Source organism: Neltuma alba, unplaced genomic scaffold, assembly GCF_004799145.2.
Source record: "Neltuma alba isolate B1F8T4 unplaced genomic scaffold, ASM479914v2 tig00013402_pilon, whole genome shotgun sequence".
Lineage (NCBI taxonomy): Eukaryota > Viridiplantae > Streptophyta > Magnoliopsida > Fabales > Fabaceae > Neltuma > Neltuma alba.
This window is the reverse complement of record NW_021637660.1, coordinates 16330-34481: the sequence shown is the minus strand read 5'-3', so window position 1 is coordinate 34481 and position 18152 is coordinate 16330. Positions and strand designations below refer to the sequence as shown.

The 18152-nt window shown below is 33.7% G+C and overlaps 2 protein-coding genes across 2 annotated transcripts; one reads left to right on the top strand and one right to left on the bottom strand.

Moving 5' to 3' along the window:
• Window positions 1–656: 656 nt before the first annotated feature.
• On the bottom strand, window positions 657–2934 carry LOC114737058 (protein ACCELERATED CELL DEATH 6-like). Its single transcript, XM_028924957.1, has 3 exons — window positions 2867–2934; window positions 1628–2342; window positions 657–1178 (listed from the first exon to the last, which is right to left on the bottom strand). Exons 1-3 carry the CDS (start codon window positions 2932–2934, stop codon window positions 657–659), a joined length of 1305 nt encoding a protein of 434 aa, XP_028780790.1.
• Window positions 2935–14350: 11416 nt separating this feature from the next.
• On the top strand, window positions 14351–18065 carry LOC114737057 (uncharacterized). The gene is made up of 8 exons (XM_028924956.1): window positions 14351–14881; window positions 15021–15057; window positions 15943–16109; window positions 16190–16803; window positions 16894–16975; window positions 17054–17461; window positions 17650–17759; window positions 17849–18065. The coding sequence occupies exons 1-8, from the start codon at window positions 14351–14353 to the stop codon at window positions 18063–18065; spliced, it is 2166 nt and encodes a 721-aa protein (XP_028780789.1).
• Window positions 18066–18152: the final 87 nt, after the last annotated feature.

The following is an 18152-nucleotide window of genomic DNA, read 5'->3' as shown; positions in this document are numbered from 1 at the left end:
GCTGGTTTTGACAAATAATGAGGAAAAGGTGTTAGAGAATTCTGAATATTTCAAGATGTTGTCCTTAGGACCTGATTTGAGTGCTCATTACGAGGAATGAGTACCTAAATTCATCAAATTTGAATCATGATGATTAAATATGAATGGCCCTAATTCAAAATTTTCAAATATTTATTTTTCAAAAAAAAAGAAAGTTAAGAGACTATTTTTTTAGTTATATACCACTAAAATAATTATTTTAAAAAAATAAAACCGTTCAAATCATATCTAAACAATCCAAATTTGATGAGTTTGGGTTTCTCATCATTCGGTTGTCTTGGGCATGAAAGGTTTGCTTTACTGAATCATTCTTTTTCATTCAGTTTAGAGCAAATACTGATGTGCAAGTAAATCCATACAACCCGTTATAACAAGTACGTGGCATGCTTGCATAGACATAAAATGTAGGAAAAGAAAAAGATTTGATTACATTCTCATTACGAGCAAAGATTTTTTTTTAATTTTTTAAATCAAGCTCATTAAAACTTTCCTTCCCCTCCTATTTCCTCCATTTCCCACATATCAAACACAACCCAAATTCTAAAACAAATTAATTATATGTTGGCTAAGATCCTTCAGGTTGCTGATGGTATGGACACCTTGTCATATATCCATTTTCATTTTGACGCCATTTTTCTTGCCAACATATATGCCAGGTGTGAGCTTCGTTCTTTGATTTGTGGCCATGAGTGGAAAACCTCCACTATCAGCACAGCAGCAAAGAAAGTTATTATGGGCAGACCATGGTCTAAAGCAATGAGCAATGTGGCGTAACATCCGCAGAGCCACCACGCGATCACTGTCAAAGGGGCCATTCTTGGGCCCAGCATCAAAGTGGGAACCAGGACGCGGATTGACAGGAGGAAGGTCACGGTGTTCACAAACAAGAATCGATAACCGGCTGCTGTAACTCTGCCATCTGTGACGAAGAGTGATGGAAGATTTGCCAAAGCTTGGTACGTCAATGTTATAAATAAAGCGGCCGCCACTCGTATTGCATCCTCCTGCGACTGCCCTTCCTTATTACTTTTCTCTTTTTCAGATGCTTCGTTATCACTCCCCTCCCCCTCCACGTTTATTTGACGCTCCTCACTTATTTCACCACCCTCCTCCTCATCTTCCTTCAATACCTCTAGTACCTGATGCCACACTTAATTCCAATCAGCATGAACACTCAGATATATTGATCAGATGCATGGCAAATTATATACTCCTCCGGTCCTAATTATAAGACCCAATTGACTTATTTGAGGAGATTAAGGAAGTAAGTTAAGTTGGTTATTTATAATAAATAAGTGTTGTCATTCCTAAAATATCCTTGCTAATTAAGTATATTGGCTAAAACTATCATTATTAGAGGGATTATCTTAGAAAAAAATGCATAAATATAAGAGACAAAATGGATTGGGTCTTATAATTAGGACCAAATAAAAAGTCAAATTGGATCTTATAATAAGGACCGGAGGAGTACTACACTTCTGGTCCCAATTATAAGATCTAGTTTGTAGTGGGATTTACACTACAAAACTAGATCTTATACGTATTTATTAGGACCAGACGTAGTATTTCTTAATGCATATATGTATACCTGGTACTGTCTCTTTGCTGCCGCCAGTTGATAGGCACTCTGGCCTTTTTGGTCCTGCGCTTTCAACAGTGTCTGAAAATTTGGAAGCCTTTTGATCCTCTCCACCAGCACGTTCACTGCTCCAAATTGATTGGCGTTCACTGCCAAATGAAGAACAGTCTCTCCTTTTGCTGTCACTTGTTCGAGGCACTGGGGACATTTACTGATTAACTCTTCCATCACCATGATTTTGCCTTTCTGTGATGCACAGTGCAGCGGAGTCCAGCCTTCCCTGTCCATCACAAGGCACTGATTCACTCCATCATCTTCATCAAGATTTGCCTTCAACAGCTCCCTCACTGTCTCGACATGACCTTGTAAAGAAGCCACGTGCAATGGGATCATACCTTGCTGGTTTGTCTCAGTGGCTAATGAAGGCATTCGAGTTACGATGTGGTTTACAAAATCTGCTTTCCCTGATCTCGCCGCAACATGAAGAGGTGAATCTGCAAAATGAACTGAACACGCTTTCTCCAGTATTTGAGGATCCTCCTCCAATAGGTCGTGCAGTGTGTGAACATCTCCATCTATTGCAGCTTTCCCCAACCTCTGGTCCATGGCCTTTGCTCCACAAATAATCACACTTCTTGATTTCTTTAATCTCTGCAACAACCACTCTTCCTCTACTTGGCAACGCGGCTCCCGTGTATTTATAGAATAAAACTGGACATTTACCCTGTAAATATTAACATCACTTCATGTAAAATATATAATACTATCTCCTATACTTAATACGAGACTTTATTTGATTTTTATTTTGGTCCTAAATATAATACCCCAATCCACTTTGTCTCTAATGTTTATGTATTTTTTTTAAGATAGTCCTTCTAACAATAATAGTTCTAGCCAATACACTTGATTAGCAAGGATATTTTAAGAAAGATAATATCTATTTATGACAAATAATTAACCTAATTTCTTTTCTTAATCTCTTCAAATTAGTCAACTAGTTCTTATAATTAGGATTGGAAGTAGTAAGTCATAATATTCACAAGTTGTGTCCCCTCAGTCCTAATCAACATGATTCACTTTATATAATTAAGGAGAAATTACAAATAAAGACCCCCCAATATATAAAATGGCAATCAGGGACCCTGAAATTAAAAAATTGCTCACAAGGACCCGGTTCCAATTTGCAATTATGAAATCATAGCCAAATTACCAAAATACCCCTCTTTAATTTTTTTTTCAAAAAAGAACACCACTGCTTCGCCGGAATCCGGCCGCCGGCATCGGAGCTCCGGCGTCGGCGGCCGGATTCCGGCCATTGCCGGCAGCCTTCCTTTATTTTTTTTTGAAACTGTTTTTTTAAAAAAAAAAAAAATTGGGGGGAAGTGAGGTTGGGGGGATTTGATCCCCCAACCTAATGCTTTCCAAAATTAGAAATGACCATTGAGCCAACAAATTCTTGCTAACATTATAATACAAAAAAAAAATAAGTTAACTCATTTACTTTTGTTTCAGGTGATAACAATAATACATTTGAAAATAACAAGTTCTGATTATAAAATAACAAGTCTGGGATTAAAATTTAACAACACGTTTTTTGTATAACAACACACTCTGTTGCAGGTGATAACAACAATACATTTAAAAATAACAAGTTCTGAGTATAAAATAACAAGTCTGGGATTAAAATTTAACAACACGTTTTTTTTTATAACAACACACTCTGTTTCAGGTGATAACAACAATACATTTGGAAATAACAGGTTCTGATTATAAAATAACAAGTCTGGGATTAAAATTTAATAACACGTTTTTTTAGAAAATTATTTATATTATGATTTTGGAAAATAAATTATTTATAACTTATAAAAATATTTTTAATATATTTATTTTTTCTAAAAAATACTTTTTAATCTATATATCTATACAACTCATTATAAATCAAATTACTTCTTATAAATTATAAAGCATTTATAATTAAGTATTTTTAATCTATAAATCATAGTATAAATTTTTATATTATTTCATTCTTTAAATATTAAAATTTATTATTAAGTATTTAAATATTATAGTATAATTTATTATTTCATTCTTTAAATATTAAAAATAGTTTTCATATTTAAAGAATAAAATAGTATTTTTAATTATAAATTAGAGATAAATTTCATTTATAAATTTAAGCAATCAAAAAGTATTTTTAATCTACAATAAATTGTACTATTTATAATTTATAAGAAGTAGTTTGATTTATAATGAGTTGTATAGATATATAGATTAAAAATTTTTTATAAAAAAATTAAAAAAGTGTGTTGTCATTTTCCCTAAATTTTATTTATAAATTTGAACAATAAAAAAGTATTTTTAATCTATAATAAATTACACTTCAAGTTCTGATTATAAATTGGAGATGAAAATTATTTTTTTAGCAAATTAAATAGATTTAAAATACTTTTTATAAGTTATAAATAATTTATTTTTCAAAAGTATAAAATAATTAATTGTTATAAAAAAATGTGTTGTTAAATTTTAATTTCAGATTTTTTATTTTATAATCAGAACTTGTTATTTTCAAATGTATTGTTGTTATCACTTGGAATAAAATGTGTTGTTATATAAAAAAAAAAGGTGCTGTTAAATTTTAATTCCAGACTTGTTATTTTATAATCAGAACCTGTTATTTTCAAATGTATTGTTGTTATCACCTGAAACAGAGTGTGTTGTTATAAAAAAAACGTGTTGTTAAATTTTAATCCCAGACTTGTTATTTTATAATCAGAACTTGTTATTTTCAAATGTATTGTTGTTATCACCTGCAACAGAGTGTGTTGTTATAAAAAAAGCGTGTTGTTAAATTTTAATCCCAGACTTGTTATTTTATAATCAGAACTTGTTATTTTCAAATGTATTATTGTTATCACCTGGAACAAGAGTAAATGAGTGACAAACTCAATTATTTTTATATATTTTGGTATCTTTTATATGAGTTTTGTCAGCTTAATTGGTCCCTTTTTGCCTTAATTGATTTATTTTGAATTATTATTTTATAGGGGCAAAATTGTCATATTTTGGTTTAATTGTGACTAATTGATTTTTGAGGACAATTAATGCTACCTTATTTTTAAATTTTGTTTTCAGGTTTTTGGAAGATTTAAAAATAAAAATAAAAAAAAAGAAGAAAAGAAAAAAAAATAAATAACAATAATAAAAGGGGAGAGCAAAACGCAACGTTTTGCCCTCTCCCAACCTAATATTCTATAATCATCAGCTGGAGGGGCGGACGGGGAGAACGCCGAACACACACGAAACAGAGCAAGGCGAAGAGCGCACACACACGACGCCGAACAAGCTGAACGAGAGAGGAGACGCTGAGTGGCGGAAGGAGATAGAGGGAAGCAGGAGCGTGCTGGCGGCCGGACGAAAAAACAGAGACACACGAACGCGCCGCACGGAGCTGAACACACTCACGAGCTGGAACCGAAACGAGCCAGAGGAGAGACGCAAGACGCACGTGAACGAGCTGGGGGCTGGGCAGAAACACCAGAGGAGCGAGCGCCTCCGTTCACCACCATCACCACCGTCTCTCCTTGCCGGCGCACAGAATCAGTGAGGACCACTTTTCCGTCATTTCTTCCATGGCTGACCGCAAAAGAGGATTGATTGTGGCATTTTCATGGCTATGCGTGGCTAATTCCTAATTCTCTAATTCAACAATAATGGCAGGAGCTTAGATCATCAAAGGGGAGTTTTAGTTGCTTTAATTTCCTGTCTAATAATTGTTTAACAATTCCTAGGTCTTAGGATAGTTATTCTAATTATTAGAAAATAATTGTATTGCTTAATCTGATTATATTTGGAGATTATTGTGACTGGATTATTGCTTAGTATTTGACATTGGACTGTTTATAGTTTTGATCTCAATTATAATGTTGTGGTTATGACATTTGTATTGATTTTGGAATTAATATATTGTGATTTTCTAAGGTGGCTTAGAATTTTGGATCATATAGTCTCTTACTAGCTTTAATTCTGTTATTTTGGATTTAAAAGTTCTAATTAAGCATTGGTTTTAAGCATCCTTAATCCCATTTTACTATTCTGGTTGCAGTTAGTAAGTTGGGATTTTAGGAAAATATTTTGTGGCAACTCGAGGTGGCTCGGTTGTTGGATCAAAAGCTTAGTTATAATTCTTAATTCATTGTTTTTAACTCCCACATCCTTTAGAGTGATGATTGCCTGCGTTGTTGAATTGGAGGATTGATTTTTATCAGTGTTATTTGTGTGTCTCATTTTCATTTCTTTAATCTCCATTCATTTTAATCACTTTTATATAAAAACAAAAAAAAAAGTATTTTAATTTCAATTTGATTCGTAGTATTTAATTAACAGCTTTTCAAAATCAAAAATCTCTTTTTATAGTTTAGGTTACTTGCATTCATTTACTAGGATTTAATTTCGTTTTCGGCTCCTCAAAGTGAAACGACCCGAGTTTTGCACTATATTGCATTAATTCGGTTAATTTTTGGAGTAACCCCAAAGCGACAATTAAGGGCAGTTCAACTTCAATGAGTTAACTTATATTTTTTTTTGTATTATAATGTTAGCAAGAATTTGTTGGCTCAATCGGTTGAAAAAACCTGTTGTTAACCGCTATACTGAAGTTGTTAATAGGGTTACAAAAGTTGTTAACCGCTATACTGAAGTTGTAAAAATTTTCAAAAAAATTGTTTCCGGTCGCCGGAGTTTGTTGAATTTCCCAAAAAAGCTGTTGTTAATTGCTATATTGAAGTTGTGAATGGCATTACAAAAGTTGTTAACCGTTATATTGGAGTTGTAAACATTTTCAACTTCAGTATAACGTTCACAATTACGTTTTTTTGAAAAGTTTTACAACTCCAATATAACGGTTAACAACTTTGATATAGCAGTTAACAACAAGTTTTTAAATTCAAAAAGTGACATTTTTATAACTTCAGTAATGCCTTTAACAAACTCAAAAACCTGTTGTTAACCGCTATACTAAAGTTGTTAATAGGGTTACAAAAGTTGTTAACCGCTATACTGAAGTTGTAAAAATTTTCAAAAAAATTGTTTCCGGTCACCGGAGTTTGTTGAATTTCCCAAAAAAGCTGTTGTTAATTGCTATATTGAAGTTGTGAATGGCATTACAAAAGTTGTTAACCGTTATATTGGAGTTGTAAACATTTTCAACTTCAGTATAACGTTCACAATTACGTTTTTTTGAAAAGTTTTACAACTCCAATATAACGGTTAACAACTTTGATATAGCAGTTAACAACAAGTTTTTAAATTCAAAAAGTGACATTTTTATAACTTCAGTAATGCCTTTAACAAACTCAAAAACCTGTTGTTAACCGTTATACTGAAGTTGTTAATAGGGTTACAAAAGTTGTTAACCGCTATACTGAAGTTGTAAAAATTTTCAAAAAAATTATTTCCGGTCGCCGGAGTTTGTTGAATTTCCTAGAAAACTTATTGTTAATTGCTATATTGAAGTTGTTAATAGCATTATAAAAGTTGTTAACCGTTATATTGGAGTTGTAAAAATTTTCAACTTCAGTATAACGTTAACAATTACGTTTTTTTGAAAAATTTTTACAACTCCAATATAACGGTTAACAATTTTGATATAGCAGTTAACAACAAGTTTTTCGAAAAATTCAAAAAGTGGCTTTTTTATAACTTCAGTAATGCTTTTAACAAACTCAAAAACCTGTTGTTAACCACTATACTGAAGTTGTTAATAGGCTTACAAAAGTTGTTAACCGTTATATTGAAGTTGTAAAAATTTTCAAAAAAATTGTTTCCGGTCGCCTAAGTTTGTTGTTGTTAACCGCTATACTGAAGTTGTTAATAGGGTTACAAAAGTTGTTAACCGCTATACTGAAGTTGTAAAAATTTTCAAAAAAATTGTTTCCGGTCGCCGGAGTTTGTTGAATTTCCCAGAAAGCTGTTGTTAATTGCTATAGTGAAGTTGTGAATGGCATTACAAAAGTTGTTAACGGTTATATTGAAGTTGTAAAAATTTTCAAAATAATTGTTTCCGGTCGCCGGAGTTTGTTGAATTTTCCAGAAAAGTTGTTGTTAATTGCTATACTGAAGTTGTTAATAGCATTACAAAAGTTGTTAACCGTTATATTGAAGTTGTAAAAATTTTCAAAAAAAAAAATTCCGACCACCGGAGCTCCGGTGACCGCCGCTGCCAGAGGTCCGGTGACCGCCGCTGCCAGAGGTCCGGTGACCGGCCGGCCAGTAGGGGCTGTGATATTTTAAAAATAATATTTAAAATGAAGGGCAATGTGGTCTTTTCCTTTCACATAATAATCCCAATTTGGTCTCATGGTACCAAAATGGGATTTGTGGAATTGGGCGGACGTTTCTGGGCTTTTGGAGTTGGAGGTGCATTTTTCTATCTTTTTCCCTATTTTATAACTAAATAGGTGTAAATTATGGAATATATTTAATTATATTTATGAATAATTTATACTTATTTAATTAGCTTTTATATATCTTTTTATTTGATGAATAATGGGATAAAAAAGTTGTGATAAAATCTGCTCATGTTCTTCTTCTTCTTTTCTTTTTTCTTCTTTTTGTAGGGCATAGGTATTCTTTTAGAAGACAATCATGTTTGAGACACTATCGCACACTAAATATGAATACATCTCCTAACGAAAATTCAAAATTTGATTTGCCACATTGTAAATCTACTCACATTCTGATCACTAGCTAAAATGTTTCCAGTCCGTATTAAATATATCTCTGTAATATTAATGAATTGATTAATTTTGTAGGAGTCATTTAATAATGAAGAAATTATATTAATATAATAAAATGCCACGTGGCACCTCTACCAATTGCCACGTCATCACTGGGGACCACCTCCACGTGTCTCTGCCACCTCACCTCTACCTGCCACGTGTGTTGCCACATCACATGTCACCTTTGCCTGTCACGTGTCACCACCACATAATTCCCTCTTCAAAGTGACTTCTCCATGACTTGAACCCAGGACCTCTTCTGTGCGCGCATGCGGCTTTACCAGTTGAGCTGCAATAAACGTGTTGATTTATTATGTAAAATTAAATATATATAATATTATTTTACACAACAATTATATATATTATTAAAACTAAAAATATACTGTATGATAATTTTAATCATAACTATTTTAATGAAAAAATAATTTTTCAATATTTGTTTTATAATTTTTTATTTTAAAAAAATATTTTTAATATAATTTTAATTTCTAACCGCACTAATCTTAAATTTTAAATCATAAATAATTTTTTTAAATATTTTTTAAATTTATTTTTTAATTTAACATTGATAAGATATACAATTTAATGATATATGTATTATATTACATTATATTATATTATCTATATGTGTTTTATATATTTGAAGAAAATCATTTATAATTAGTCAAAAAATCTTGTTATTCAAAAATAACTACTATAATAAAATCTAATAAATTATTCTATATAAAAAATTAAATGATTTGAATAGATTATGATAAACAGTATTCTCCTGCTTGTTATATATCCTATGTAATTTATTTTCTTAAAATTTTTTATTTATACCATTTGTTTTTGTATTAAGACCAAAATAATCTATCATGGGTATTAATTATATCGTGATTAAATTTTATTGTTTAATGATTGAAATTCAAAATTCACTTCAATATTAATTTGCATTCATATAAATTTATTAAATCGTTTTGAATTTCTATCATATATTATATATTTCAATATATTTTACATATGATAAAATTATTTCTTTCTTATATCAGTTTGTATAAAAAAGTTATTAATATTCTTATTGTATTTTTTAATTATTATTAATAATCAAGAGGAATTTAAATATAAATAAGTTTTCTAGAAATTATCTTTCTATTTTCAGTATATACATAATGATGACATGAATGATGACGATATCTTCATTACCATCAACTCCATAAGTATATCAATTTATTTTATAATTAAAATATTTTTAAATCATTATATTCTTAATTGTTATAATATAATTTTTTTAAGATTATAATTTAAAATAATGAAATTTAAAATTAGTGACAGATTAGCGACGGAATAAAATTAGCAACGGAATTAGTGACAAAAACTTCTATGACAAACAATTTAGCAACGGAAATTTCCGACGGAAAAAATTCCGTCGCTAATTCCGTCGCTAAATATTTACTGATGGATTTTTCGACGGATTAGCGACGGAATTTAGTGACGGACAGAAATTCTGTCGCAAATCCGTCGCTAATATTAGCGATGGAAAAATTCCATCACTAATCTGTCGAAAAAAATTAGCGACGGAATTTCCGTCGCAATTCCGTCAGAAATTAGCGATGGAATTTGTTTCCGTCGTAAATTTCGTCGGTAATTAGCGACGGAATTTGTTTCCGTCGCAAATTCCGTCGCTAATCAGCTGTTTTTTTGTAATGATTGTTGTCTTAGATTATTGCTTTGTTGGTGTGACCCTCATGAATTTTTATAAGTATGTCTGTTACTATCATAAACAGATTATCCTAGTTTTTATGATATATTATGATGAAACTTTTGTTATTTTATTACAAATTTTAATTATATTTATTTAATAATTAAATCATGCATATTTTTTTATAATAACATAAGCTTTTAATTATACTTGAATAATTATATATGGTACTGGGGGCTTTTAAGCCTATTTAAAGCCTCCATTTTCAATAAGCTTTTAAAAAAGTTTCATGTTAAAACTTTTAATGGTTTAAGACTAAGCCTAAAAAAATTTGGTTAATCTAATACTTGGTCCCTTAAATTTGCATGAATTTTGGTTTTACTCCTTAAAATTTTAAGTCATAGGTTTCGGTCTTTCAATTAGTAAAATGGTCTACATTTTTACTAAATTATAAGGACCAAAAATCAAAATAAGAGGAAATTTGAAAAATAGAAAAATTTACTAAATAAAAAATTATACTAACTCATTTATGTACGAATTCAACTCCAGATAATTTAAATTTTAGACATCTATTTCACGTTCAAGCCTATTTAACTAAAACCTGATATAGCATAATCTAGTTTCAACCCTAATGTTGTGACCAAGAAAATAATAGTTCCAGCCCTAATATAAATGGTCTTTTAATATAAACATTAATATGAAATAATGTAAAAGTTACAATAAGTCATAATATTCACAAGTTGTGCTACCCTGCTGTCCCAAACACATAACCCATTTTTTTTAATTAAATAATTAAAAGAATTACATGGTGTGAATATAATTCAGTGGCTCCATTAATTCGATCCTCCCTTTTATGCAGCGGTCTCTTCCAGAAGACTTATTTTAAATTTTCTGCTTTTTTTTTTCCTACATAAATATGCTTTATATATTAGCGAGAAATGCATATTTTAGAATTGAATAGGCATAAATTTTGGAATATATTTAATTAAAGGGTTAAGAATTAAAAAAATCCCTGAAAATATATAAAAAATTCACCTAATACTATAAACTTTTTTTTTAGACTCAAATCTACCAATTTAAATTTAAAAAGATTTCAATAATGTCAGCTCTATTAAGATGAACAAACATCTTTTTTTTTTTTTTTACACTTGGACCCCTGAATTGAATGGGTTTTTTTTAGGTGTCACTATCAAAAGTGACACTTTAAATTCTGTCAAAGAATTGAACATATACGTAAAAGAAATTTTAAGTTGACCGTTACATAATGCTAACAGAGATTAGAGGATAAATACACAATTCTATATGTTGTTGATACAAATAACTTATTTTTGAAAGATACCTATAATGTCTACCCAAAATATATTGAGAGTATTTTGATACTTTTATTAAAAATTATATGATATTTGATAAACTTTTATTATAAATTTATGGGTATTTTTAACTCTTAACCGTTAATTAAATTTATGAAAATCTTATATCTACTTAATTAATTTTTATATATTCTCCTTTTTAATCAATTATAGGATTAAAAAATTTTGCTTAGAAATCTACTCATGTTTTTTTGAATAAGATGTTTAAATATCTTGAAAATATCTATAAAGGATCACTTAAATATGAATTTTTTTAATTTTTATATATACTGAAAGTTTATTGGGTCCGTTTGGATCAGCGATTAGAAAAGTAACTTATTGTCAATTTAACTTGTAGAAAAGTGAAGTTGGGTAAAAGCTAAATTGGATAAGTAGAAGTGTGTTTAGATTGGAGTTCAGAAAAGTTAGTCTGCAAAAGTAAGATTAGTAAAAAGTTGTTTGGATTATGATTGAGTAAAAGTAAATTTAGTTGTAAAATAACCAAAATGAGTATGAGTTTTGATAAATAATGAAACATGATTAAAAAAATAATTTTACATAATACAATGGATTTAAAATAATTTAATCTAAAGAATTGCAATTTAATGAGTGAATTAAATGTTAAAACTTAAAAAAAATCATAAAAAAATATTTTAAATATAAAGTGAACATGAAAAAAAAAAAGAATTGACAATTTGAAAACTTTAGAAAAATCATAAGAAATATTTTAAATATAAAATAAAAAGAATTTCCAGGAAAGAAGGGGTAAAAATTATGACAGGAAATAACTGAAAAATAAACTCCCTCCTATTTAAACACACACGTGTAACACAGCGTCTCTCTGACCAACATTTATGTGTTTATGATCACACGGATATATTTGTATATATATATATTAAAAAAGGGGATGGGGTCATGGTCAAAAAAAAAAAAGGGATGGGGAGAATTTGACGAGGGAGCGGCATAAATAAGAGAGATATTTGATATTTTGAGAGGAAGATGTTATTAATTTGCAGGAAGGGCTGTGAGGGAAAAGGGGCGGTGGGGAAAAGGGGCGTGAAGGCAGGCGCCATAAGAGTAGGTGCTGGGCGGATGGCGGTACGTGTCGCTTTCACACTGGTGAAGTTGTGGCGCGGGGGGCAAGTACTGGGCTCACAAGTGGAAATAAGCTCTTCATATTTCAGAATAATTGCCGCAGAAAATAAGCGGAGAGGGCTTGAAGAAACCAACCCTATTTGGAAAAATTACTGTAGAGTCCCACAGAAGACAATTTACTACCAGAAGGTCCCATGAAATCAGAAAATGTATATGAGGTCCCAAGGGACCTTATAGCAAAAAATTTGAAACTTGCAATTACTTTCTTACCCTTTTGATTAGAGAAAGTAACCGAAGCACACTCAAAATCGTTTCGGTTTTCATCTTCGCGAAATCGGCCGCGCGCTCACACTCCGTCGTGCGCTCACACTCCGTCGCCCGCTCACACTCCGCCGCCGTGTCGCTGGTGCTTTATCCTTGTGTGCTCCGACAGGTTCAATCTCCGGCGAGGTCTGTTAGTTTCTGGTTGGTACATTGTCGGTCGCTGCTCCGCATTCGGTCACTCTCTGGTCCAACGCCTTCAATCCCCTGCGCGGTCCATCGGTCTCGGGTCTGCACGCCGTCAGTCTGTCGTCCGCAGTCCGTCGGTCTCTCGTCCGCCCGCCGTCGCCGTCTTCTCCGACGCATTGAACGGTTTCAATCTCCAGCACGGTCCGGCCGACTCTGGTCAGCACTCCATCCCTCTCTGGTCCGCACTCAGTTGCCGTCTGCTCCGACGCCGTGAACTCTCTGGTACAGTCCGGTGGTCTCTCTACTAACGCCTCAATCTCCAGACAACTAGTCTCTCTCGGTTAGAATATTTGACAATTTGAAGCTTCTTGGTCATATTTTGAAAAATGTTTGGTTTGGAATGTTTGAACATTTGAATTGTTGATTGTTCATAAAAGCTGCTCGATGACCTGAAGTGGTTTGGAATGTTCGGTTGTTTCGTGTGTTTATATATGGAACCAGTGATAACCGTGACTTGTATTTTCACTGTGATATTAGAAATGTGAAGTATGTGGATATTACAATGATCTGACATGCGAATAAAAGTTAGGGGCAAAAGTTGGGGCTGGTTGGTACAAAGTTATATTAGAGATCAGTTTGAAGAACACTGGTTAAAATTGTCAAAAATTTGATTTGGTAGAGCTTTTTAAATGCAGCAATCAGTTATTGTTAATATTGCTGAATTAAAAGGGAGAACTTTATGTAATTGATTTGTTCGGCAATAAAATAATAAAGGTTTTGTTTGGCTTTTTATGGTGGGCTCCATGGTGGAATGTTAATTTGGCCATAAGGTCAGAAAGGGAATTGCTTGTTGGATATAGCACCTATTGGCTCTATACTATAACCAATGAAGGGAAATTCATTCTGGTGGATTGATTTGTGATCCATATTATTTACTGCCGTTCATTGCTTTCTGTCATCCAAAGGGATATATTTTGATTTTGTTGATTAGTGAATAATTTGGTGGTGTTGAAGATACTTACTATTTTAAAATATATGTTGATGACAGTAATTTTTTTCCTTTTTGCAGTCGAACAAAATGACTAAAAAGAGTAAGAGTAAAGATGGACAAAGGGCTAGGAATTTCTCCGGATACATATTATTCACTGAAGAGTTTTATGAGCAGAACAAGAAGAAGTTTAAGTCTTTTGAAGAGGGCACTAACTCTGTGAAAAAGGCTTGGGGGAACTTAACAGAAGAGGAGAAAGAACAATATGGTGAAAGGGCTAAAGAAATGAGAGTCCCACCAAAAGGGAAGAATTATATTGTTCCCTTTCACACACGCTGTGCTCCGGGACAATTTATGGAAGTCTGCAAGCAATTAAAGAAAAGTAAAGAGAAGATGGAAAGACTGAAAAGAATAGGTTTTGATAAATTGGTTGACATATGCTGCTCACAGATCTATAGAGATTTTTGTGGTGAATTGATCCGTGTGTTTGACCCTGTAAGTAGGCAAATTTTAATTCGAGGGAAGACGCATTTAGTGGGGCCCGAAGATGTAAATGAATTGATGGGTCTACCATTTAAAGGGGAAGATATTAAAATAAATGTGGAGAATGAAGATGAAACGTTCAAGAAATTAAGGAGTGACTACGAGAAAGTGCCATACAAAACAATAGGAACATGGTTGATTGAAGGAAAAGAGGAAGAAAAGTTTGAATTCCTTTTTGTTATGTATGCACTAGGAGTCCTCTTGTGTCCTGGCTCTAGTGTATGGGTGAGTGATAAAGTGTTGAAAGTCATAGTGGTGACAAAGGATAGTTTAGGACACTATGATTGGAGCAGCTTAGTTTTGAAAGAATTCTGCAACTCAATTGCAGAGTTCAAGAAAGGAAGAAGAAAGGAAAAGCTGATGGGACGAAAAATGTGGGAGGTTGCATGTACTTCCTAATGGTAAGTGTGGGTATGATTCATTTACTTTGATGTTAGTTTATTGTCAATGTGCTGTGTAGGTTGTGATTGGTTGCTCTGTATGTTGTTATTTACTACTCTGTTGTTAATGTGCTGTGTAGGTTGTTATTTACTACGCTGTCAACTGCTTATGTATAGGTTGTGATTTACTGGTGTCAAGGTTGTTATAGTACTGTGTGCAGGTTGTTAATGGATTGTGTTGGTTTGTCACCTGGTTATGTATAGGTTGTAATTGCCTTCTGTTCGTGTTGTCATTCGGTTTATCGTGGGTTGTCAATGGCTGCTGTGCATGTTGTGAATGACACAACTGTAGGTTGTGATTAGCTGATGTGTAGGTTGTGACTGTATGGTGTGGAGGTTGTTATTTTCCTGTGTTCAGGTTGTCATTAGGATGTGTTGGTTTGTCACCTGGTTATGTATAGGTTGTAATTGCATTCTGTTCGTGTTGTCATTCTGTTGAGTATGGGTTGTCACTGGATGCTGTACATGTTGTGAATGGCGCAAATGTATGTTGTGACAGGGTTATGTGTAGGTTGTGATTGGTCACTGTGTATGTTGTTATTTACTACTCTATGTCGTCAGTTGGAGAAATGTACGCTGTGAACTGGTTATGGATATGTTGTGACTGGCTGGTGTAGAGGTTGTTATTGTCCTGTGTGCAGGTTGTCATTAGGATGTGTTGGTTTGTCACCTGGTTATGTATAGGTTGTAATTGCATTCTGTTCGTGTTGTCATTCTGTTGAGTATGGGTTGTCACTGGATGCTGTACATGTTGTGCATGGGCTAAATGTATGTTGTGACAGGCTTATGTGTAGGTTGTGATTGGTCACAGTGTATGTTGTTATTGGGCAGTGTGTAGGTTGTGATTGGTCACTGTGTATGTTGTTATTGGGCAGTGTGTAGGTTGTGATTTTCCGCTGTTTATGTTGTCAGTGGCCTGTTTGGATGATGTTGTTGTATATCTAAGTTATCATTAACTTCACATGCAGATTTAATGCCTACAACACTTTCCTCTCGGAAAAGAAAAGGCGGCAAAAAATGAAAATGCCATTACTTATTGGGATGAGGAAAAAGTGAAGGCAAGAGTGAAATCAGAAAAGAATAGCGACAGAGGCATATTGCATGGCGTTCCGAGTGTCGGTGGGGCTTCAACAAGTGCATCCAACACAGGAATAAAGCTAACTCACCCTGTAAGTAAATCATGTGAAGCTTATTTTGGTGCTGTGTAGAATTTGGAGTAATGATAACTTTCATTACTGTTGTTTTGCAGGAAATCAAGAGAACGTATGAAAGGTTGATGACCATGGTTGAAGGGTTGGTGTCGACAATTGGAGAAGAGTTGGTTTCCCTGCAGTTGAGGTTGACGGATGAGATTGACAAGGAAGATGTGGTGGAAGCAGTAAGTAGCGAAGATGACAAAGAGAAGGCAACTGAAGATGAAGAAACCGGTGAAGAAGGTAAAGGAAGCCCAAAAGATTCAATTTTGTCACAAGAGGAACAACAGAGTGAACCAGAAGGAGATGATAAAGAAGAGGGCAAAAGTGCTTCGCGTGAAGAAGAGAGTCAATCTCAACCTGAGGAGAAAGGAGAAGGGAGTCACTCTGGATCAGAGGATGATGGAGAAGAAAAAACACAAGACAAGTCTAGTGATGCAGCAGCAGAAGAGGATAAGGGTGTAGGCGATGAAATGGAGGAAAAGGATGAAATGGACCAGCAAGCACAAGGGCAAATGGATGTAAGAAGATCAACACGGGTGAGAAGCCGTGCAATCAAATCTCCCTGGTTAGAGGAGGTGAAAAAAGGCCGTGGCAAGAGAAAAGCTGACGAGAAAGAGGAATTATTCCAGATGTGCACGAGAAGATGTGATCAAGATGAAGGTGCCAAGTAAGTGTTGGGACTGATTGTAATTGGGACAACTGATTGACAACAATTTTACACATACAACCCTTGTGCTCATTGTTCCTTTTGCTGCAGGTACATTGTAGAGATGTATGGGTACTTCTTGACACGTGCTGAGCTTTGCTGCCTACAAGACAGGAAATGGATGAACGACAGGGTAAGACAGTTGTTTATATAGATAGAGAACTGCGAATGTCATTATGATCATGACTAACTGTTTGTATGTGTGATATAGTTCATGTCTATGGTGGCGAGAACCTTGGTGGGAGATGAAAAAGAGAACCACAGTCGTGTCAGTAGGCACATTTTTACACCCGAGTTAATGCAAACAATGGCCGCTAATCCTCTTAGGTGGAGCATGGAAAAACATGAACATGAAATCTTACCGGAGCACATAGGATATAACATTGGAGACTGTGACTTCATATTTGGCCCCACCCTTTTCAATTACCATTGGTTCTGTTACGTGATGGATGTAAGAACCATGCGTTTCTATGCCCTTGACTCGTTGGTGGACAATTTGACGATGTTGAGATTACAAAGAGAGGAAGAAGAAGCAATGAAAACAGGGAAGAAACCACAAAGGAAGCAAGGGAAGAAGAGAGGACAGATAGATCCTAAGCAATTCATGGCGAGAGGGATTGTATGCACAACTTTACATTCATTCTATAACTTGTTAATGCGTTATGGTTGCTTGTCTGCTTAACTGTCCTGGTTGTTAATGCCTGCTGATTACTTGTCATTCGCTACAGCGAAGGTTGTTAATGCTTCCTGATAACTTGTCATTCACAACTGTCAAACTTGTTTCTTCTGTTTGTCCCTTTTTTGCAGAGAGATTGTTTCTGCCAAGTGCTTCGTGTGCTGAAGCCATCACTGTTTGCGGAGGAGGACAAGATTGACGAGGAAGTCACATGGGCAAAAGTTCATGTGCAATCTGACACGTGAGTTATTTTTCAACACAACAAGTACTTGTGTCTCAACTTTTGGGAGCTAATGTTCATTCACTAAAGTACTTGTTTTTCCTTTGTAGGGACTCTTGTGGGGTGCATGTGTTGAGCTGGTTACAAACATGGGACGGCACTGAGTATGGTGATGACGGCTACACAATGCCTAAGTACTCCCCTGAAGAAATCCATGACTTGAAGGTTGGATGCTTGTGGTGGCTCGTGACTCATCGGAACAACCTGCATGGCGATGAAGTGCTATCTTTGCTGCGAGGAAACCCCCAAAGCAAGAGGAAGAAATAAATGACAAGCATATATTGTATTTACATTTATTTATTTGACAACATAGTGACATGTGAACGTCAAGTTTACATTTTATTCTTTTCTTTG

Excerpts from the sequence above, each read along its gene's own strand:
- LOC114737057 (XM_028924956.1), top strand. The coding sequence starts at position 14,351 with ATGGAAAGACTGAAAAGAATAGGTTTTGATAAATTGGTTGACATATGC. Across the intron at positions 14,882-15,020 it reads TGGGACGAAAAATGTGGGAG|GTTGTTATTTACTACGCTGT; the intron begins GTTGCATGTACT and ends TGTGCTGTGTAG. Across the intron at positions 17,760-17,848 it reads GTTCATGTGCAATCTGACAC|GGACTCTTGTGGGGTGCATG; the intron begins GTGAGTTATTTT and ends TTTCCTTTGTAG.
- LOC114737058 (XM_028924957.1), bottom strand. The coding sequence starts at position 2,934 with ATGGCCGGAATCCGGCCGCCGACGCCGGAGCTCCGATGCCGGCGGCCG. Across the intron at positions 2,343-2,866 it reads GATTCCGGCGAAGCAGTGGT|GGTAAATGTCCAGTTTTATT; the intron begins GTTCTTTTTTGA and ends TAATATTTACAG. Across the intron at positions 1,179-1,627 it reads CAGCAAAGAGACAGTACCAG|GTACTAGAGGTATTGAAGGA; the intron begins GTATACATATAT and ends GTGTGGCATCAG.